This window comes from Coccinella septempunctata, chromosome 3, assembly GCF_907165205.1.
Source record: "Coccinella septempunctata chromosome 3, icCocSept1.1, whole genome shotgun sequence".
NCBI lineage: Eukaryota > Metazoa > Arthropoda > Insecta > Coleoptera > Coccinellidae > Coccinella > Coccinella septempunctata.
This window is the reverse complement of record NC_058191.1, coordinates 6,249,473-6,272,467: the sequence shown is the minus strand read 5'-3', so window position 1 is coordinate 6,272,467 and position 22,995 is coordinate 6,249,473. Positions and strand designations below refer to the sequence as shown.

The window sequence follows — 22,995 nt, the reverse complement described above, 5'->3', positions numbered from 1 at the left end:
ACCATTCTTCAAAATTCAATTCAGCTATAAAAGGCATGATAATTTCTTTTTCATAGCGTTTCGCTGTTGAAGTTGCGACAAAGAAAATAGGTCCAACGGCAATTCTTCTCCAACTGATAGAACACCAAACTCCAATTATTTGAGAATGAAGTGTGAAAATTTTCTGGTTTCTGGCTGCTCCACAACTCATATTTTGGGAGATGACATATCCAGAAAAATGAAACCAATAGAGAAAAAAACTTTATTCAGGTTATCAATGAATTCGTTCAGAAATTTCTGGACGAATTTAAATTAACCACTGGCATAAGGAAACAAATCGATGTCTACTTGGAAAATTGTGTGACATTTGACAGTTTACCCAGAAAATGGTGTAGCAGATGCCGAGAATTACTTTTAGAAACAGAGTATCTACCTTAAAAATTCTATAGCCCACTTGACGAAGAATTTTTTTGAATGCAGGTTATGTAAAAATATGTATAATACAGGGTGTTCTACAAGCTCTATGACATATTTTGAGAGAATGTAGCTGTGCTTCTTTTGAAAATTTTTTTTCCTATGAAAGTAGGTCCGATTCGTTTTCGTTTACGAGTTACAAGCATTTGAAATTTTTTTTTGTTTTGATTAAGTAGGCGAACAGAAAATATCGGTTTTTTAATTATTTATTTGACACTTGTTCCACTAAGGATGGTATCAACAATAACCATAATGAGCATGTATGGGCACTTCTGAATCCATATAGCATTAGACAAAGACAATTTCAGCAACGTTTCAGTGTAAATGTTTGGTGTGGGATTTTTAAAAATGATTTGATGCCAGTACATGTTTTAAATGATCGTTTGAATGCAGATTTGTATGAAAATTTTTTGGAGCACAACCTTTTTGACTTCATTTCTTGTAATATGTGGTATCAGCACGATGGTTGACTACCAAATAGAGGCGGGCAAGTAGTCAGTTGACTGAATAAATGGATAGGCCAAGGAGGACCAATATATGGCCACTTCGTTCGCCTGATCTAAATCCCTTAGATGTTTATTTATGGGGACTTAAGAAGCAGCTTGTTTATCATGTTGAAATCCAATCTCATTAACAATTACTTGATAGAATTTAAGATGCAGCAAACCAAATATGAAACGACCCAAATCCGCCGAGTAATAAAACGGCATCTTTAGTTCGTCAATGTGAAGCTTGCAATCAAGCCGAAGGTGGACAATTTGAACAATTTTTATAGTCTCAAAATTTACATTTATTATTATGATTTGAACATAAAAATATGATTTTTCAAATGCTTGTATCTTCTAAACAAAAACGAATCGGATATATGTTCATAGGAAAAAAAAAGTTCAGGATAAGCACAGCTACCATCAAAGTTTGTCATAGAGCTTGTAGAACACCCTGTACCTACCTGAGAGATAAGTTATGTTATGTCCTAATCTAATTTTTCTAATTGCTTCGCCATTGATCGTTTTTTGCTCATAATTACTTTTTCATCTTGATATCTTGTTACAGATTTTTTAAGCTCTATTGTAATTGAGAGACTACAACTCATGGTCACAATCTTTGTAATGGGTTAATACAACCACTGCTGATTTTCCGAAAATCGATAAGGACAAACTCATTCCAGGCGGAAAGTTCAGCAATGGTATAATTGCAAATTGTATGATTTCATTAAATTACGATAACATTGAAGGATTTCAAAATTGGTAACTCTTCGAACCATTCTAATAATTTTTTTATATCTCATTATACTTACATTTACTTACTGAATATTCCCCCACTATGGCGGGAAAATGTGTGCCGGATCAGCTAGTTAATCAAAAAATTCTATGTATGTTGTGTATTTTATTATTTTTCTCAAAAGTAACATGTACATAGAAACTACATTGATGGATTTCAGGGTGTCCGAATGTTATAAAATCTTTTTGGATCGCCAATTTTCGGTTGGAATCTCAGGTTCACACGTGTTCCTTTTACGTCGTCGACATCCAGAAACGTATTCCAATCGAATAAGTAATAAAATCCTGTTCTTCTATTGGGCGTTGTTGTCTCAGGGGCAGATGTTGAGGTTGTGGTTGAACCCCCAAAGGAGGCTTCTAGGTCACTCAGAGGGGCGTTGATAGGTTCTTCCGTTGATGATTTGGATTGTGGTAGTGCTGATGAACATTGTGCCAGCAAATAGAAGAAGCAGAGCAGCAGAATCTTGAAGGAAATGAAAATAATTTTTTTTTAATATCCATGTCCTTCATATGATACAGTGTTGTGTTGAAATATCTAGGTTTATTTTACGCCGAGAATGGTACCGAAGAAGTTATAAATGAAACCTCCATTTTGATAATGCAGTGTGTTGTAATATGAACTGATTACACGACTCTACAAAAAAATTTTTGTTCTTTGTCCTAACGTTTATACTAGGATTTTCCGGTTAATTATGCACAAAAACGAAAAGAAAATAACTTTTTTTGGTATAAAGTTTGCTTTTGTGATAGTTATAGTATTAATAGTCGCTCTTCATTTTTCTCAAAACTTTTAATAATTCAAAAAGACCGTCCGATGAGAGTGGGGTGTTTACGTTTACAAGGTGCCGCTGGAGGGCACTCGAGTCATAAACAATGATCAGGTGTTATTTACTAGCCCAGACAAACTTCAAATATCGTCAAGTAAAGAAAGTGTAAATACGATGCTGATGCATTTTGTTTTATATGTGGTCAATTTACTATAATTCGTGACGTGAAATACGAATTAAAGACATCTCACGTTCTCTCTGAAGCCTATGAAGCATATTTTGACTTTCCTGTTTGGAATCAAGACAAGCTATGGGCTCCAAATGTTGCTTGTTTTTATTGTAAATGCTATCTTTGAATCAGTCTCCTAAACACAAAAGCAAACTTTTTCATGCCATATATTTTTTTTCGTCTAATTAGGATCTAAACTATCGAAATTTTATGCTTTGCAGTCAAAGTCAAATTTGGTGTTGACCCGTGTTATTTGTTTCTGTACTCCAAATAACACGAATTGCGTAAAAAATGTAATATAAAAACTATCTATATAGTTTTATCCGCCAATAAACCGTACTATCTATCGGTACCTGATGCCTCATAGTTCATGTTGATAATTTCAATAGTTGCTTCTCTGGATTAATTCTGAACATAAGATTTTTTGAAGTTTAGGTTTGATAGAACTATCTGGTCATTGCTTTCTGGCTTAAACTATACAAACTTAGTTGGGGAGCCGACGATGTTAAATCGGGATTTTTTTTAAGTGGATTTCGAAGATTAGATGCTAGAAGGAAAAAAAAGGTTCTATGATGTATGTACTTTCAGCGATAGGGAAAGCGTCTGCAGGTTTTCAAAGATGTAAAAAAAATCGTCAGGTGTACATACTTCAGCGTGTCAGATTAATATACTGTATATGCCCTACGTGTCTCTGATAATGAATTCACGCTTATCTGACAGTTTGAGTGGTGGGACTGGTCGTACGGAAGAGTTGAAAATAAAATAACATATCGTATAAGATTGAACTCGGGTAGATTCGAGGATGTTCTGAATGTTGTTTTTTTTCTTCTATAGTTGAATTATTGATTTTTGACAATTGTTATTTCGAAGATGTTTTGTTTATTTTCTATAGAGTGTTCATCATCGGTTCTTGTAGAACTAGACAGTATACAAGTTTGCTTTGACTGCAGGTTCTGCAACGAAATTTTTAAATTTTTGTATTTTCAAGTGAACATTATTTTAATTGAATTGAATTGAATTCCCCTGACTTAGCGGCAGATTATCATCTGTTGATGAGCAGGTGAAGCAAGAGGTCTTGAAGTGGACGAAATAGATGGCGAGAGATTTCTATGAGGAGGGCATCAGAAAGCTTATTCTGGGAGGATTTTGCATTTCTTCATAAACTTTTTAGGGTTTTCACTCCCAATCTCTGAAACAAAATCAATTAAAAATGAAATCAACGATTTGCTCCTGACAAATTAGTGCAAGAATTTACGCAGGAGCAAATCGTTGATTTCATTTTTAATTGATTTTGTTTCAGAGATTGGGAGTGAAAACCCTAAAAAGTTTATGAAGAAATCAAAAAGCTTGTGTCACGACTTACAGAATGCATAGAAAAGGAAAGTGACTGTTTATTGTTGGCTGTATTAAATGTTGGCACTAAATTAATTCAATTACAATAATGATCGAGCGGAGCACACCTCCAAAATGAAGTAATGAAAATAATTTGTGGATGGTTACTGCTTGCCTGGATGGTGGAGTTCCTCGGATGTAGAGTGAGTTACTTAATCCACCCTACACCCAAGTAACGAAAAGAAAAATGGCATACACGTCGACGAGCGACATATTCTCCGAAGAAATACTGCAAGGACTGAAAGACACATGTGTGTCTTTAATACGTAGTTTTTCACTGAAATATTCTGTTGTTCTGTTATTGCAGTTGCCAATGGCAAATTTGAACATGTGACCAGTGAATGCGCGACGTCTAATATAAATTAAAAAAATAAAATAAAACTATTCAATAAAGCCAAACTAACATAAATTCAAACGAAAACAGTTTTCAGATCCCAATTGACGGGAAATATACAGGATGAGTCTTTGACTCGTACAAATATTTAAGCAGTAGATTCTTGAGGTCAAAAGAAACACTTTTTTATACCATTTTTTCCGAGTCGGTTCTGACAGAAAGATCTAACCATTTCAAGTTTTCATGATGAGCTGTGCCACCCCTGGAAACACAAAACTACCTTCAAAATAACTAGCTAAATCTGTAACATTACATATCTATGGATCTTTTAAAAAGTCAAAGTACTCAATTTATCGAATTCAGATATTTTTTATTCTTGAACATCAAATTACTCGAAAACGGCGCATTATACGAGAAAATATGGGGAATACTGTTATTTTACAAAACGTTCAAATATTCATTAAACAGCGCCCAACTCAGTTTCAAAAGTTGGGTTCTTTGAATCCTTGGTATTTTTATGATATCTAATGGTCATAATGAGAAAACTGGAAGACGTGGGCGATATCTTGTGTTCGAAGAAGATTCATCAAATAAATGAAAAACTATATTCCGAAATTGATCTCTTTCGGTAAAACCGTTTGTGAGATAAAACTAAAAGTAATTTTTTTTAATGTTTTTTCAACAGTCTGTATTTTCAAAACAGAGCCGATTCGGAAAAAATGGTAAAGGAAAAAAGTGTCTCTTTTGACGTCAAGAATCTATTATTTGTACGAGTCAAAGACTCACACACTGTATACATTTCTCAAACAGTGACTGGAAAATGAATAAAACAACTATTATGTAGATAGCTTATTGTTAATTCGTTCTACATAAATGCTGACAATCACGATATTTGATAATTGTCACTTGATAATTGTTAAGAGATACGTGTTTCTTGAAGTAGATTTATGCAGCATCAAGAAACATATAAGATAATTTGCAGTGTCTGTCGTCCTTTAGTGGACACCGTGTATAGCGGGGGTTAATAATTCCAACAGGTTATGATACTTTGAAGCTTCTTCTTTGAATATATGAATATAAATAAATTATTATTACCTTCATCAAAAAAAAATAATAATAATTACAGATATTATCTTATAACATAGCATCTACTAGTGTGAATTTTTATCGTAATCACAAATATTTAAAACATTCTTGAACGAAAAATTGTGAGAAGTATAAAAAACCTGCAGAATGATCTTGTGAATTAAAAAGTATATTTGAGTATAGGGTGTCCTATTTGAAAAGAGTAAGTTATCGTCAATTGTATTTTTGTGGGTCATCCTGTATGCATATGAACAATTTTGTTAATATTCGGCCGTTTGGCAAATAAAGGCCGAGGCGACACTATTGGGACATCCTGTATGCATTTGATTCATTAGTAATTTGTCAATATATGAATGGGGTTCCAATACTATTGAAATTATGTAGAAGCAGCAATGAAAGTTGAAAATACAATGAACACGAGATTTATATTTTCACTTCTATGAGGCTTTATTAATGTCTTTCTGTACCCTAGTACCTACTCCTAGGAGTAAAAAAAAGTTGCTCGAATTCGGATATTTTTGAAATCCTTAACAATATCGAATGATCATGAAAATGCACAAAATCGAATTTCGTATAAACAAATATCAAGACAATTTTGATCTTGCTGAACGCTATTTTCGAGATAAAAAAATGCAGAAACATCAGCTAACCATTCACACTCGCTCGTAATCAATTATTTCGCGTCAAAGTAATAACTTTCACTATTAATGCATATATTCGCTTGAATCTCCTTACATAACATACATAACATAAATGTATGGCCTAGAAATCGAGAGTAACAAAAATATTCCGCAAATATATACTCGATTGTCGTAACTTTGATACTTACTCTTTTTGCCATTTTGATCAAATCAAAAAACAATTGTAACACAGACACTTCAGTTCTTTTACTATTCGAATGCTTTCACTCAAATGACCATCCATTCCTCGACTTGCAAGAAAAACCCCCTTCTTTTGATGACTCAAGGTTGGAAATTTCAACACTGAATGTTTTCCAATGATTCAGTAATTGCGTATAATTAGGTTATGCATTAGCAGAATGAATTTGCCAAGAAAGTATTCCCAAAAATGTGAGATAAAATGTGTCTTTTGCCAATTCTTCTTTTTCCATATAACGGCTATTCACAATAAAAACATGTTGGAAGCATTCCTTTTTATCGTGGAAAAAATTCATGTTTTTATTAAGCTTAGACTTTTTCTAATCAAATCTTTCCAATATAATATTTATATGTTACCGGTAATGTGTACAAGTCAATTATTCTATATACTCGTAATACCTACATAGGTGTATTATAGGTATTGAAGAACAAAAACTTGATCTGTGAAGATATGAAGAAGCTCAACTATCTACTCAAAGATAAATGAGCAGAAGAATAATTAGTTTATACTTATATCAGGAACTTTTGTGATATTTCATTGTCAAGATGTCAACACTTTTTTGTGACAGTGCTTTTTGTCTTTTACACACATTACCGCATTCGGCATTGTATATCCATTCTCAACTCACTTTTATAGAAGCACTTGGCCATGAAATAATTTTCTTAAGTTTTTGTAATTAAAACGGAGTAAGGTTGGCACTAGTTTTTCCAATTTTACTGAAAGAAATGAAACATTCGAAGTGAATTCTGAGATATATAATCAAAGACCAACTCTGTACAGTCTCAATTCAAAATTCATGCATAATTCCGCATAAAACACAATTATTCATTCGCAAAAAGGTAGCCCAAACTTGTTTGAGCGGCAAAACAAATAAAATTTGGGAGAATTCAGGACCCTAGACTCACAATATATTTCATGAAAGCGTTCTACTACCCCAAGAACAAGTCAAGCAAAATTGGTGAGCGCAGATATATACTACTGAGTACTCAGTAGCGCTTGCCAGTATTGAATAAAGGTCCATCAATTCCAAACGTTTTCCATCGGAGAAAAAATCTATGTTGCTCTGATGATGTCGAATGAGACCCAAACCATGGTCAGCATCTGCTTTTCTTCTGGGGCGTACTCCATTTAGGGCCTCGACGATGGCAAATTGGCTAGTTCAATTCAGATCGTAACACTTGTTGATATTCATATCAGCGGGTGGTATGCATCTGAATTTATCCTTATTATTCTATTTTAGTTCAACTAGTAGTATTTTCAGTTTCTAACATAACAACAAGAAAAAAAAACAAGAAAAGCTTAAAAATCGAAAATTAAATAAAGAGAAAAAAACATAGTTAAAATCTGAGGAACCATTCAACAAACTGACTGAAAGTAAGAATTTTCAAGACTTTTGTGATGAATATTTATCTTATGACTTACTTATACGAATACATCTTATAACTAGAATATTTAACAAAATAGCCAGAATATGAGTGGTTTTCAATTATTAAGATGTAAATATCTGTCCCTTCTAAGAATAATTCTTGCGAGCAAGACAACCACCAAAAATTATAAAAATGTTCTCGTAATAATATATTTTGTATTTGAAATATTTAACGAAAAAACGACAGTATATATTCGTCCAATAGCTGGTTAGTTACCAAAACCGACAAAAGTTTTATACAGACTGTTAAAAATTGAGCGAAGCCCCCTCCGACCTCTCTCTAGTCGACGCTCCTGACAGTCCTGACCAGCTCCGGTGACCACGTATAGTACCCCGATTCTGCGGTGCGCTAATTGAACGAAGCAGCAGCCCCACTCTCAGTGTTTTTCAGAAGCGAAAAACTATACATTACACGTTTTCTTATGATTCTTTGTGTTAACTCTGTAGAATTCACTTCTCGTTTGATTTGTAGTTGTAGCAACTCGCTTTAGTTCACCTCTTCTAGTGTAATCTCATTTTCAAGTCTTCTCGCTCAATCCTGGTGCTGAATTGTTTTTCTCAAAAAGTAAAGTACCCTCAGTCTCCTCAAAATTATTAATGCCACCATTTCCATGATAATTTCATTCTGATTAAATGAGTCCACGTGCAAGATATTTCAGAATCTTGAAACAGATTCATTATCCTTGCTAGCACCGCTCAACTGAAACGTCCACTCAAGACAAATCGATCAATTGCCTACTCAGAAATATATATTTTATTATATTTCATAATTTATATAGATTTTCAGATTTCGCTAGATCTTCTCACATGAAAATGGGTATGTAGTACCAGGATTGAAACTTCTCAAGTCCTTCTCAATAATAATGATTACTGATTTATTGTCTGCTCATGATCTTCTCTTTTATTAGAATCATTTTTCAAGACAACTCTTATGATCACCTCTATGTACATGTAACTAATTACTGTTGTCGAGTTTCAGATGAATGAATCCTCATATTCTCCAGGGTGGACCCTGGATTTGGTAGTTCTCCCCAGAACACGATGTGAATTTCTCAACTATGGTTCAACGATCAATGATATTGCTCGATACACTCTCGTCCTAGGCTCCACCCTGGAAAGTCTGCTCTGGTGTACACTCATTTGCTATGATCTACTCTTTATAACTTGTTTTCTCATTGATTCTTTTCCATATTCATTCATCGAACTCAACATACATGTTAGTTTTCTCAGCCTTCAGCACATCTCAAAATCAACGATTAGTGATTTTTTGTCAGTACTCTCTTGTTCTTCTCATAATTTATCAATTGTTTCTTCTGTTTTTCTGATGAAAGTGCTAATCGTGCTTACTTGTAAGCAGTTCGTCTCTGTAAATGTTGAATTCATTGATAAATTTTTGCACTCTTCAAGACCAACGCAATGTATACTAATTATAATTCTTCTCAGATTAATTATGATTGTTCTTTCCATTTAATTAATTATTATTGAGCTTCTCATTTAATTATAATATTATTGCCTTTTTCATATTATTTAAATATTCTAGTGCTTCGCAGATTCATTAATTTTGTGCTTCTCATTTAACTCGTGCGATTCATGTTCTGCTTATATTCACAATATCCCTATTGATCAACTCATATTTAATGTATCGATTTCTCGTTGATGATCAGACTTAGACATTGTAGTTTCATCTCTGGCCTATTTCACTGTTACTCTCGCGTCTTCTCCTTAAAATTCATTATTCTAACCTTTCACTTGATTGCTCTGTCACTGTGTAACCGTTGTGTTAATATTGAATTTATTGAACTCCTCAACGTCTAAGTCAGACATCAAGCGACTTCTCCTTTGAACTGCTCAGGACTATCTCTTGTTTTCAGTTGAATAATGTCTCTCTGAGTCTATAGATGTTGTTAATATTAGTTTGCATATTCATTTTATGATTGAGAACGATATACAATAAATGTTTTTATACCATCTCTAGCTCAATTATCTTGTCATACAGTCCACTACTCTTTAATTACAAAATCATACCACCCTCGATTTTGAACACTGGCTCATTAGTAAATATGAGTTGACGACGTAATTGATTCAAGGCGGCGATGCGCTTTGATGTCTGTAAAATTACAATATCCGCAATTTCGGCGAGTGTTGCCTCTGTTCCAGTGATCTGTGCCTTCACCAATTTATTCTCAAATGTTATATGATAATAATCAAACAGTAAATGCATTTTCAGTGATTAAAAAACTCTTTCACTGGCATCGTTTTAGAAACATCGATGGAATATGTGAGCTCAGATCATAAAGTAAGTGTGTTCTGTGGCTCAGATTGTTACTCTCAATAGTTATCGCTCGATAACAGAGAACCATCTCTTCGACTCGAAGCCACCAGGTGGGTTTACTATCTCTAAAGAATAGCTGGCGATCGATACATCCGAGGAAACGAAGTTAAATAGTCTTTTTGAAAAGATTTGAACCATAGAGAAAGGGAAATCTTGTCTCTGATTTGAAAAACTATACGCGGACTCAGATGCAATATCAAATACAGTGCTTTCACAGCAGTACTAACCATAGCGACACCTACGGGTCATCTTTTTTTTCATCATAACTGGGCTGTAGACAAATCTCTACGCAAATTTCATAAGGATTTCATCACAGCCGATCTTGAGTTATAAATGGTGTAACTAACAAAATGAAAACTTTCTCAAATATTTAATAACTTTAACATCAAGATAGGTACCTAACTTTCAACGTCATTTTGGAATGATCTTTTTGTGAGTTCTTGAACTCTTGGAATTTTGGTCAATTCTACAAATCAATCCTTTTTGTCTAAAATTAGAATTACAGTTCGCTTAAAATAAGTTTCAATTTGAAAGTTTTGGTGAAAACTCGAATCTGAAATCAGATTTTTTTGTTGAATACCATGTATAATTTATTGTCAAAATTAGATTTAACATGGCAACATGGCTACAATAATATAAATAGAACAAAAAGCTTCGCTGAGCTTTGGAACATCACAACATCAGTGAATGTGATAAAAGTCAAATTAAAAATGAATGGAAATCAAAACTTTATGCTTCGTTTATCGATCATAACATTTGAAAACAGGAAATTGATGGTCACTCCCATTACAGCAGGAAAAAAACATGAAAAAATTTCAAATTTGCCATTTATCTCGGATAATACACTGAAAATGAATATCATGAAAAAACATGAATTGCGGAGTAAGAAAGGAATGACCTTGTATTTGGCTAATCATTTCAGGTTCGAAAACTGTTAAAAAATATTTGAGTAATTTTCCTATCGTCCTAATTTAAATAATTGAAGTTTTTGGGAAATTAAAGCTTATTCAGTAAAGTGCCTTTATCAATATAGAAAAAGGCTACTTGATTATGCAAAGTAAATTTAGGTACCTACTCTTATTCCAGAGCAGTTATGAAAGATAGTTCAATTTACGGTATATTAATAATTCAGTCCATAACATGGATTGCAATAGGAGGAGTTGTACGAAATAAACTTGGGACAAATGCAAATTTTGGTTTTTCAGCGAACTTCCATTTTCAGTATAAATTCTGCAGATTTGTGTGTCTGAAAAAATGTTCTTCGGGAGAGAGCACTAAACCTGAAGAAAAACCAGCTCCTGAACCAGATGGTGAGTGATAACTGGTACATTCCTGATGCCGTTACTCCTCTTTGAATCAACTTTATCAAATAGCCATTTAGGGTTTGGGAATACAAGGCTAAGATCGTCAGTCTAGTGAATCCTAATTCCCATGTCCGGTGATAAAGACCATATTTTTTCTTTCAGATTATTATTGGAGGGAATATTATGGAGTAATACCACCAGATGCTTTCAAAATAGGTTCATCTGATCAGAAGCCCCAAACATATGTCGGTTTAGTGTTTGATCCAGAACGCAATGGTACATTTGTAACAACAATCTTCGATGGAACTAATTATGTTTACAACGTTGTGAAAGGAAAGAAATCGAAGCTTACAGAACACATACAGGTGAAATTATACAGTTAATCGATGGATTTCCCATTAATCGAAAGAAACTTTTTCTGTTCATCTCTTATTGAAGATCATAAAACATTGTCAATTCTCAAAATTGTCGAAAATTCTGAGCAGAAAGATATTTGATACTATGTATACCTACATAACTCGAAAACTAGTCTGTCCATGGACACTGAGAAAAATCAAAATTAACAACATATTTTTGGTGATTTATAGTGACCAACGAGACGATACCCTACTAAAGTCTCGCAATAAATGTCATAAATGTCATGAAGGTCATGAAATATTCTGAAAGTATGCAAATATTTCTAACACATGACCCCAAAAACCAAAGAAATACAGAAGATGCATCCAAATATCGACCATGCCTTTCAAGGCTGTATAAGTTAATCACATCGTGCATTTCAAACAGCATTTATAACCATTGTAAAAAGAATAACATCATCGCCACACAACAGAAAGGATGAACCAAAGACAGCCGAGGAAGAAAAGAACAACTAATATTAGATTAAATTATTTGCAATCAAGCGTTCTCTAAGGGAAGAAATCTTTACACTTGGTGTACGAGTCTACAGATGAAGGCAAGCAGATTCCAATTAGGCGCGGAATTTTCCGAGGAGACTCGCTGAGTCCTCTGTGGTTTTGAATTCTACGTACTACTGTAATACGGATTTGCCATCAAGTGCAGTAGAACTATGATGAAGCTGAATCATCTCCTTCACATGGATGATTGGAAAATTTTTGCATCTACTGCAAACAAAATGCAACAGATGCTTAAAGTGGTAGCAGAATTATCTGAAGATATAAAAATGGAGTTTGTACTGGAAAAATGTAGTCTTCTCAAAATAACTAGAGGCAAAATAGAAGACGGTACAAGCAAACTCAAGGAAGGTGCAGAAATCGAATCATTGAAATAGGGGGAGACGTACAAATATCTAGGGATCAAACAAGCTAGAAGGATCAATCAGAGCCACATGGAGAAATAATTAGCTAAGGAGTTCACTAGTAGAGAAGGATTATGAAGACTGGTCTAAACAGCAAGAACCTGATCAAAGAGATTGATACCTATGCTTGCTCAGCACTGATGTATTCATTCGGTATCATCACTGGGACCACCACCGAAATAGAGTCAGAATTTAGGAAAAAATATGAAAAATGCTGACGAAACATCAAAAACATCACCCTAAAAGCTCAATAGAATGAACAATACTTGTAGTTGATGTTTGAGAATTAATTATGATCCCTCTGTACATTCTATTGTTGAATTTTTTTATGTGTAGAAGTAGCCAACTTGTCGACTCGAAAAAATACTGTCTCTATCGCGGGCGTAATTAGTTTCTTCATTAATTGCTATGTAAAAAAACTACGTATTTCCAATTTTTCGCCATTGAATCGTAAAGGGTGCTTCTAAGGTATAATGTGATGTGAAAAAACCCATCATAATTTGAGCTTGCCATTCCATTTTTGAGGTCAAATACAGGTGTAACACACCACAAGAAAAGATTTTCAAAATATCTTCATTTACTCCCTCAAAATGAGCTCCGCTTCTGGGGTGGACAACCCGGTATATATGGAAAAAACCATACTGTTATATTGAAAGTTCTAATTCTCAAATTAGGAGACTCTAAATTTGTATGGCTATAACAATCGTATAATAACTAATAATAATCCATTTCAGATACTATGCACTATGAAACCGGAGAGGCTGATTTGGATGGTGTTAAACCCTGAAATTCTGAAGAATTTGAAAGACCGAAAGAATGTTCAAGGTCATTTTCATATCGGATACAATGAAAAGACTGGACTTGAATATTTCTATCACTACATTGTGAAGGATTCCTCTAAACCATTCGTAGGAGCTGTTAATAAATTTGGAGCTACAATGGAATATGCAAAACTTGATGGAACTATTTCTTCAAGTGATCAACTTCTCTGGCTTATGTTTATCACGAAAGAACCCGAGGGCAAGTCTGCCGAAAAATTATGCAGCTACACCTATGATTTCTCATTCAAAATAGGTTCGTACAGAATTACCATTATTTATTGACATTGGAACCGTCCGAGATGAAACCTTCGGAAAAAAATAAATCCTTCATTGTCCAAGTAGGTCCAATAACAGGGAACTGACTGTCTGACTACATCTGCACCGACTTAATGGTGCGAAATAAAAAAATATGCATATACATAAACATAAGTTTTGAAACTGTAAGAGTCAGCAATGAAGCAAAGCTGCAGAAAAGGTTCGAAAGATAATCTAACATCAAACTTCAATAACAATTCGAAAACTAGAGAATTCATTTCAAGTTTCATGCAAGATTGTGGCAATGAAATGGATTCGATTGAATATGATCGAGTGAAGAGACAGAGTGCTCAAATTCACAACTATATCGCTTCAACCCTTAGTGTTAGAACACCAACCCCTAAATTTTGAATAGGAAAGATATGGTGAGTGATACTTCATTTGAAAGGCCTTTTTATGCTGAATTCAGCGTATTAATTTTTTTCTCATAATTAATTCGTTTTCGAGATATTCAATTTTGAATTTCGTACAGTACCAGTCATTCCGCTAACCATGCTATATGAAATCATCAATTATTTGACTAATTCATTCTGTGGTTACGATGATAACCGTTAATTGTCAACATTAGACAACGAAATAATTATTATTGGTTCTTACTTTCTTCAACAATTAAGGTGAGAATGGTTTATTCTTTGGCAGAAAGAATTGAAATTATTTTTTTATTTTTCATTGTTGATGAGAGAAATGAACATTATTTTGATGTCTGGTGTATGACAGTTATGGAATTTCATCAAATCTACAAAATAAATGAATAAATTCGCTTGATTCAGACAGCTTGCTTGACGACAATACCATAGTTGTTTCAAATTCAAATGTCAACATATTTCAAGAATCAATGAATCAAATGAAGAAAAAACCAATATGCTGAACTCAGGATGAGAAGACCTTCTAAATGAGGAGAAATTTACCCCATCTTCCTCATTGAAAATTAAGGGGTTGTTGTTCTAACACTAAGGGTTGAAGCGATATGGTTGTGAATTTGACCTTAAATGTTGTCCCCCTGGAAACAAAAATCGACGTGTCCGAGCATTTTTTCGAAATAAATTTATTCCGCCCGTTATCTCGTCTGTTTCGTTTTAAAAACCCCACCCTGTATGTATAGTTTCAATTTTATAAGAGTCAGTTATGTGCAAATGCATCTATAGGCGAATGATAACTACGGATGAAGATTGAGCTATGAAGGTTAAAAGAGGATTGTGTAACTGTATATACCGGGTGGCCCACCCCAGACGCGGCGTTTATTTTTAGGGAGTAAATGAAGATATTTTGAAAATCTTTTCTTGTGGTGTGTGTAGGATGTCGCAAAGCACAATTTAAAATTATTTTAATATATACAGGGTGTTCGAAAACAAAGATATAGACCAAAGTTTCGCTTTTTTAAATGTAACACGCTATATTTGACCTCAAAAATGGAATGGCAAGCTCAAGTTGTGATGAGTTTCTTCAGACTACTTTATAGCTTAGAAGCACCCTTTACGAGATAATGGCAAAAATCGAAAATATGAAGTTTTTTTTAAATAGTAATTCATGAAGAAACTAGTTACGCCAGCGATACAGACAGAATTTTTTCGAGTAGACAAGTTGGCTACTCCTACATATAAAAGAAAATTTCAACTCTGAAATATACAGAGTGATCATAATTAATTATCAAACATCAACTACAAATAATCATCGAAAACTTTTTTATTTCAAATGGCACACCCGGTATTTTTATATCTTGTTGAACTTAAAAATTAATTTCGAAACTATCTTCATAAAATTTTCCTACATCTAAATCTGATAGTTTCTGAGCAATTTTCGATTTTTAATTCAAAACTAGTAAACCATTTTTGCCATTATCTCGTAAATGGTCCTTCTAAGGTATGAAGTGATCTGAAGGAACTCATCATAATTTGATGCTTGCCATTCCATTTTTGAGTTCAAATACAGAGTGTTACATTTAAAAAAGTGTAACTTTGGTCTAATCTTGAACCTGTTTAAATGACAATTATTTTAAATTTTGCTTTTGAACACCCTACACACACCACAAGAAAAGATTTTCAAAATATCTTTATTCACTCCCCTCAAAATGAGCGTCTCGTCTGGGGTGGGCCACTGTGTGTTAGTATAGATGATGGGCCTAGAATTAGGTTATCTAGTTTTTTGAATTCTCACACTTAGATAGAGATGGGTTTCCTCATAAATACTCGAATATTGATGACGAAACAACAACGATCATATATAAAGAATATATACAGAAATTGCAAATATTGTTTCAACGTCCCATTTGCTTGCAAGTGGTACTGGAATTCCTAGTTCCTTTTCCTCATCTGCTTATACATTTACTCATAGTCGGTAGTCGTTTGTGGCTGGATCTTTATTCGATCCACACAGTGTATACTTGATAAGAATTGTACATCTGCCGATTTGGGAATATTCCGAAATTTGAAAATGCAGAACTCTGCGCACTGTCTCAAAATACAATTATTTGGCGTGAGCACAATGGCCTACCTACTAACTTGTAGTCAGTGAAAACCACTCTGTAGACCCAGTTAGCCTCTCGATCAACTCATTCTTGATAGATTTCCATTCGAACTAAACTATCGTTTTTTCAAATGAGTTCATATACGTATAATATTGGTTATATTTTTTAGGTTCCTTCTCACCTTGGTCTTACAGTGGAATTGATTTGAGATATTGTGTTTTCTCTTGTACAGAAGGAGAGCAGAGTAAGATAAAAGAGTTGGAGAAAGATAAGAGGGTGAAGACATCTATGGGTAAGTTGAATAAAAACTTATAAAGATTCTGTAGGGTGAAACAAAATGAAACAACCATGATAATTCTATGAATGTAGTTTAAATGTGTCGATTATGAAATATAAGATTGAAAAGATATTTCGTGAAAAGTAATAATTACCCACATAAAAACATCTATACATAAACCAACATATAGTTTGCTGTATCGTTCAGGTTTTTTGAAAACATAATAACTAGGTTTAGGCTTTGCAGACCCGATATTCTGTATATTCGGGGGAACTCCTTTAGAAACAGAATACGGATCGGCAATTGCTAGGCAGTTTCGATACTGCACTTCCACTGCAGCATTCAAAGTGGAGCCCTGTTGTACAGTTTTTTACACTGACTGCCATACCATCGCTGTATATGCATGAAGTGCAGCAATGCTGTCCTGTGGCTTGTTCTAGAATTTATTTTATGATTCATTATGCTCGAAAATATATGAAAAATAACCATAGTCTTCGAAAAGTTTGCTTTTGTAGTGTTTATGATAATAATACTTTATAATGTGTTTTAGCAGAATGAAAAATTTGAACAGTTCCGTTATTTTTCAATATCGTGAAAAAAAAAGGTTGTAACTGTCACACAGCTTTTACAGATGTCACCTATGTGATAAGCAAAACAATCAACTGTTTTTGGGAGACTCAAAGTCAAAGCAGTTAAAATTTAGTCTACAAAGTGTGAATATGATGCTGATGCATTTTGTTATAGTACGAGATCCCGCTGCAGATTAACTAAGTTCATTACGTATAGAGTCAAACACACATTTTTACATACGTTTATGGATAGGAGAATACACTAATAACACCGCAGCCTGTCAAAAAGGGCCGCAAGTAATTTAAATTAAATTAATATGTTATTCAATATTTCAGAAAAATTTCGTTCACTCCGTTTTGAAATGAAATATCATCCACATCATAACAATGCATGTAAAGAATACTAAAATCCATAGCTGCCGTTGCACACTCGGCCGCAACTACCTCGCAGCCTGGTTTAACCAGGTAACATTTCGATGTACTTCTACGTTCATGACGTACACGGATGTTTTTGATATCAAATTGAAGCTAAATTTTTTTCGAATATAATGATATATGGCTGCCTGTGAAAAAATAGCCACAAGTTAGGACTGCCATCTGTTAAATTAGCGGGATATCCAAAATAAAGGGAAAGAGATGGCGCGCAACGCCACTTGTTGAATGAGGATGGTGGATGCCCGCCGTGTGAGTATTTAAAGCCATTGCGCATGCGTCGATAGATAGGGTTCTTAGCCGGCGGCTCAAACAATAGTGGAAACGACTACTCCAAAATTATGATTACGTAATGAATATTATGAAAAAACTTAAAGTATTAAGAGATTTATTTTATAATAAAAATAGTTTATTCATCAAGTACAAATGTAATTAAAGCTCAAGAATTTTTTTTCCTGTTTTTTCAAAATCAGTCTCCTGATCAAGTTACATTTTATATCTGTGTATTACATTTTCTAGTCCAAGTCCGATTCCTCGCTGCTTTCATAATCGCAGTTGTCACTATCGTCGTCGCAATCAGAGTTTTTTTCATCTGACAATTTGTAAGCTCAATTACATAACACATTTTCAACTTGTATCGGAGTTGAACTTCCCAGAATCCATGTTGGTTTTAGGAAACCATCCAGAAGAAGCCAACCATTTATTCTCCGCACTAAAATTTAAACAGTCGTACTTAGTAACATTGAGCCACATCGAATTGACGAAAATGGTTCAAGCGCCTAACGAGGCGCATCGGAAGAATGAAAAATTAATTCCAATAATGTGAGTTAGTCATGAACTATCATAGGAAGTCCCAGAGAAGCCTTTGCGTGACAGGTGGCGTATCGTGATGAGAATATCTCAAAGCGGCGTCCCAAGATCGCATAAGACTACGATCCTCCGCTCGGAGGATTCAGTGCTATACTGTACTGATGAGGGAAAATGATCCCGAAACAGGTCTACAGTTGCACTTGAATTTTTCGACTTCTCTGGGACTTCCTATGATAGTTCATGACTAACTCACATTATTGGAACGACAATTCCTTCGGAATTGTTGTTTCCATTAATTTTTCATTCTTCCGATGCGCCTCGTTAGGCGCTTGAACTGGAGTGCTGTACACTGTACAGTACTCCTTTTTGTTTTGTTTTAATGACTTCCAACGACTTCCAACACGGTAAAATGTGGGTTGAAACAAACCCTTTGATTTTTTTAATGAATTTTTCATTATTCTCTTTTGCCGCATACATCTTGTTGAACATGATAAATCGTCCAATGTTTTTGGAATGAACTTTTGTGAGAATTATCATTTTTTTAAGAAATTCTTCTTATGTTTCAATATTAATTTATTTGGAACTTATTCTTATTAGATTCTATTATATGCATTGCTCCCGAATATTCGTATAGCGCCCGACGAAGGGTTAATACATAAATAATATCAACAGCGTTGTGTACAACGAGCTCCAGCACGTGGTTATAATATAAGAATAATTCAGATTGAGAACCCTAAGACTCCTTTCACACCACGAGTTTTTACCGGAAAACAACCGGATGAAAAATTATTCATCGGGTTTTATCCGTACGGTGGGCACATCCAGCTCTCGATCTGGTGGAGATAAGCGCCTCCGAAAGTGCAATCCGGTTGTTTTCCAGTGCGAAACTAAACGCACAGAACATACCCATGACTTACTTTATGACTAAACGGATACACGTGTGAAATATCCCATTATATCAATGTAACTCGGAACATCGAGTAAAAACCCGATGGTGTGAAATGGGTCTAACTCTCTCTCTGACTTTATTTCGGATATCTCGCTATTTAAACAGATGGCAGACCTAACTTGCGGCTATTTTTTCACAGGCAACCATACATCATCATATTCGAAAAAAATTTATCTTTAATTTGATATCAAAAACATCCGTGTACGTCATGAACGTAGAAATACATCGAAATGTTACCTGCTTACACCTGGCTGCGAGGTAGTTGCGGCCGAGTGTGCAACGGCAGCTATGGATTTTAGTATTCTTTACATGTATTGTTATGATGTGGATGATATTTTATTTCAAAACGAAGTGAACGAAATTTCTCTTGAAATATTGATTAACATTAATTTAATTTAAATTACTTGCGGCCACTTCAGACAGGCTGCGGTGTTATCAGTGTATTCTCCTATCCATAAACGTATGTAGAAATGTGTGTTTGTCTCTGTACGTAATGAACGTAGTAATTCTGCAGTGGGATCTTAGACTATTATATATGTGGCATATTTATTGAAGTAAAAGAAAAAAAATTGTTTTAAATGCATGTGGAAAGCTTTATTCAACCAACGCAGTTTATTTCAAAACAACATGGGGGCGTACTCACAAGGTCAAGGGCAGAATTTTCATCAGAATGTAATAACCTTCGGACAACGATATCAGGGCCAATAAAACGAAAATATGATAAAAGACGAAATTTGGTGCTTAGTGAGAGGAAAGTACTCATAAAGATGAGAGAAAAAGTAACAAGGATCATTTTAATAGTTATTGTCCTAAGAATTGCGGAAAGTGATATCTACTTTCCCGCACGAAACTTACAATGAGTGCGAAAAAGATATTTTTCTACAAGCGTGCGCGTTCAACCTTTTTCCCGCACGCGTTTCAAGTTGCAAAGAGTCACTTTCCCAAAAGGTGCGGGAAAAACGCCTGCTATTTCTTTCCCGCACGCATTTGCGTGCGGGAATGGATTAGCAGGGGTTTTTCCCGCACGCAAATATTATAGAGTAAATTAAATTCTATCATGTTTCTATGCACGGAACGTCAACGATGAGAAACCCATAGTAATGACATGCAGAATTACGTCTGTCATTATATATGAATTAATCAAATGAGATATGATATGTTTCGTGAAATGGAAACATTTATATATTTCAAGCGCTTGTAGAAAAAATATTGTTCCTAACTCTTGCGTAAAGTGTCTTGCCCGCACTCAACTGCTTACCCGAACTCTGCTTCGCATCGTTCGGGCAACGGCAGTTTCGTGCGGGCAAGTATCACTTTCCGCACTTGATAGGAAAATAACTATTCCGCAAGAGTTGGGAACAATATTTCTTCTACAAGCGGTGCGGGAAAAACGCCTGCTATTTCTTTCCCGCACGCATCAGCGTACTTGATTTGGTAAGTTTGGTAATGATTTCTTAAGAATCGGAACTGAAGTTTTCAATGTGAAAATTTGGTAGTTCTGAGAATTGTGGAAAATTAATGAGTATAACATACGAGAATTAATTGAAAACAGCCAAAACCAAATTGATAATTGATATTCTCAAAAATGAAATGAAATATGATTTCGTTCGTTCGTTTCTATTTTCCAACAAGTGTAAATTGAATTGAATAAAAGTTATTATTCATTAATCTTCACTTTAGTCTGCCATTGTGTGTCATTGGTTCAAAATACCGCTATGACAATCAAAACACTTGAAGCTCTATTTCAGAATATTACTGGAAACCGATTGGAGTTTACTCAGAAAAAGATGCTTTGCTTGCTGGTTCCACTATTAGTTTTCCTGTCATGTACATAGGACAAGCATACGTTCATCCTAATGTTTTCGATGTTGGTTTTGCAACTAAGGATTCCACATATGTCCAATCTGGGGATAGGCAAATTGCTGGAGTCCTTCTATATTTCAATGTGAGTCATTACCCAACGAAATTTACTCTTTTTTAGGATAAATCCAGAACATTAAATTTAAACCGATTATTATTAGTCTGGAAGAAAACGAATTCCTGATTTTAACCCAATGGGAAAAATCTACTTTTTGAAGTGGAAAGTTAACATGAAAGCAATCTTTTATATTAACACCAATTTAAATAGTGATGCCAACGAAGTCTCGTCTCGAAAACGAGACTTGATATTCCATTGACGAGAAGAGACGAGACTTCCTAGATCTTTTCTCGAGTCTCTTACGTATACTCCATTCACGTTTATTTTAACAGTCGATTGGCCATGAAATAATTTTCTCAAGTTTTTGTTACTAGAATGGAGTAAGGTTGGCACTCATGAAATGTCGAATCAATGGAGGGAAAAGCTTGTGTGCCTCACGACAGCGAACGCTTAGCTGATTTTGACAAATCGTTCCCTATATCAATTTTCATTACGAAAATGCCGAAAAGAGATTGAAAAAAGAGACAGGAAGTGCTATTAAGAATTCAGCGCCGCTCATTCAAATAGTTATTACCCTGATATTGTGATATTCTAAAATCCACAATACGTTGAGTGAACTGATATTATTTTTCTCCAAGCCTTCTGGATTTCAAGACATGACTGTAAACTTCATAAAATATTTTGATTCATAATCTCACTTCATTCATCCAAAACGAAGAAGACGCGAGAACAGATTTTTTATCAATATCTTTTCAAATATTGTCAGTTATAATGTAAATGGATTAGTAGGAAATCTAAATTGGCGACACGTCCATGCAATTCACTTCTCAATTTAGATTTAGACTATTCCATTTTCATTATTAATAGTACTGTCCTTCCCTCAGGACGCTAAACTTAAATTTTTATTATTGTCAGTTGTATTAAGAAGGCCATTAACATTTATTTTTGAGGTAATGAACATAATGATTACATTCCCCAATCTGAAAATAATATTTATGGCCTTTTAAATATTCTGGAATGTATCAAAAATCCCCTACTCAATTAAAATTTCATGTGAATTCTTTGTACCTAACAATTCCTAATCATCAAAGTTATGGGAAAAAATCGTGAATCAATTCTTATATCCTTTCAGTTCATTTTGTGTAATTGAAATTTAAAAGAGTTCTGATTGATCTGACTTTGGATAAAACACCCATTCAGTATCATACAAAATATTAAGAGTTTGTCTGTAGCTAGTCAGTACACAATATTACAAATTCATAAAATACCTCCATACATTGATTCTCATTGGCAAACTTATAAATATTAACTAAATGCTTCTTATCAGGTTTTCTGCACAACAACTCCTGATAAATTCGAATGGGTCAATACTACCACTACGACGTTTGATGGACTGAATAAGGATATTCTAATACCGGGAGGAAGTTTATCGAATGGTACTAAGAGTTATGTTGGTAGAGTACAAGGGGGAGATTACACCATTCCAGGAAGCATTCGTCTAACTCCCAATGGAGCTTTTTTGTATTGTTTATATGGCGTTTTCAGCGAGTACCAAGTTCTGAAGCTGAGGGAAGTATAATGCTGGATTCTGTCAGAATCATGTCATTGTTATATTAGCCAATAAAAAGTCCTTCGGAAACTGG

General features: G+C 34.4%; 3 protein-coding genes across 3 annotated transcripts; 2 read left to right on the top strand and 1 right to left on the bottom strand.

Annotated features, from left to right (window-relative positions):
- Positions 1–1,839: 1,839 nt before the first annotated feature.
- Positions 1,840–6,496, bottom strand: LOC123309947. The gene is made up of 2 exons (XM_044893257.1): positions 6,371–6,496; positions 1,840–2,196 (listed from the first exon to the last, which is right to left on the bottom strand). Exons 1-2 carry the CDS (start codon positions 6,380–6,382, stop codon positions 1,891–1,893), a joined length of 318 nt encoding a protein of 105 aa, XP_044749192.1. The 5' UTR covers positions 6,383–6,496; the 3' UTR covers positions 1,840–1,890.
- A 4,730-nt stretch (positions 6,497–11,226) lies between these two features.
- LOC123309510 lies at positions 11,227–13,900 on the top strand. Its single transcript, XM_044892665.1, has 3 exons — positions 11,227–11,488; positions 11,645–11,847; positions 13,532–13,900. The coding sequence occupies exons 1-3, from the start codon at positions 11,272–11,274 to the stop codon at positions 13,898–13,900; spliced, it is 789 nt and encodes a 262-aa protein (XP_044748600.1). The 5' UTR covers positions 11,227–11,271.
- Positions 13,901–16,569: 2,669 nt separating this feature from the next.
- LOC123309752 lies at positions 16,570–22,995 on the top strand. The gene is made up of 3 exons (XM_044893000.1): positions 16,570–16,689; positions 21,183–21,379; positions 22,680–22,995. Exons 1-3 carry the CDS (start codon positions 16,686–16,688, stop codon positions 22,929–22,931), a joined length of 453 nt encoding a protein of 150 aa, XP_044748935.1. The 5' UTR covers positions 16,570–16,685; the 3' UTR covers positions 22,932–22,995.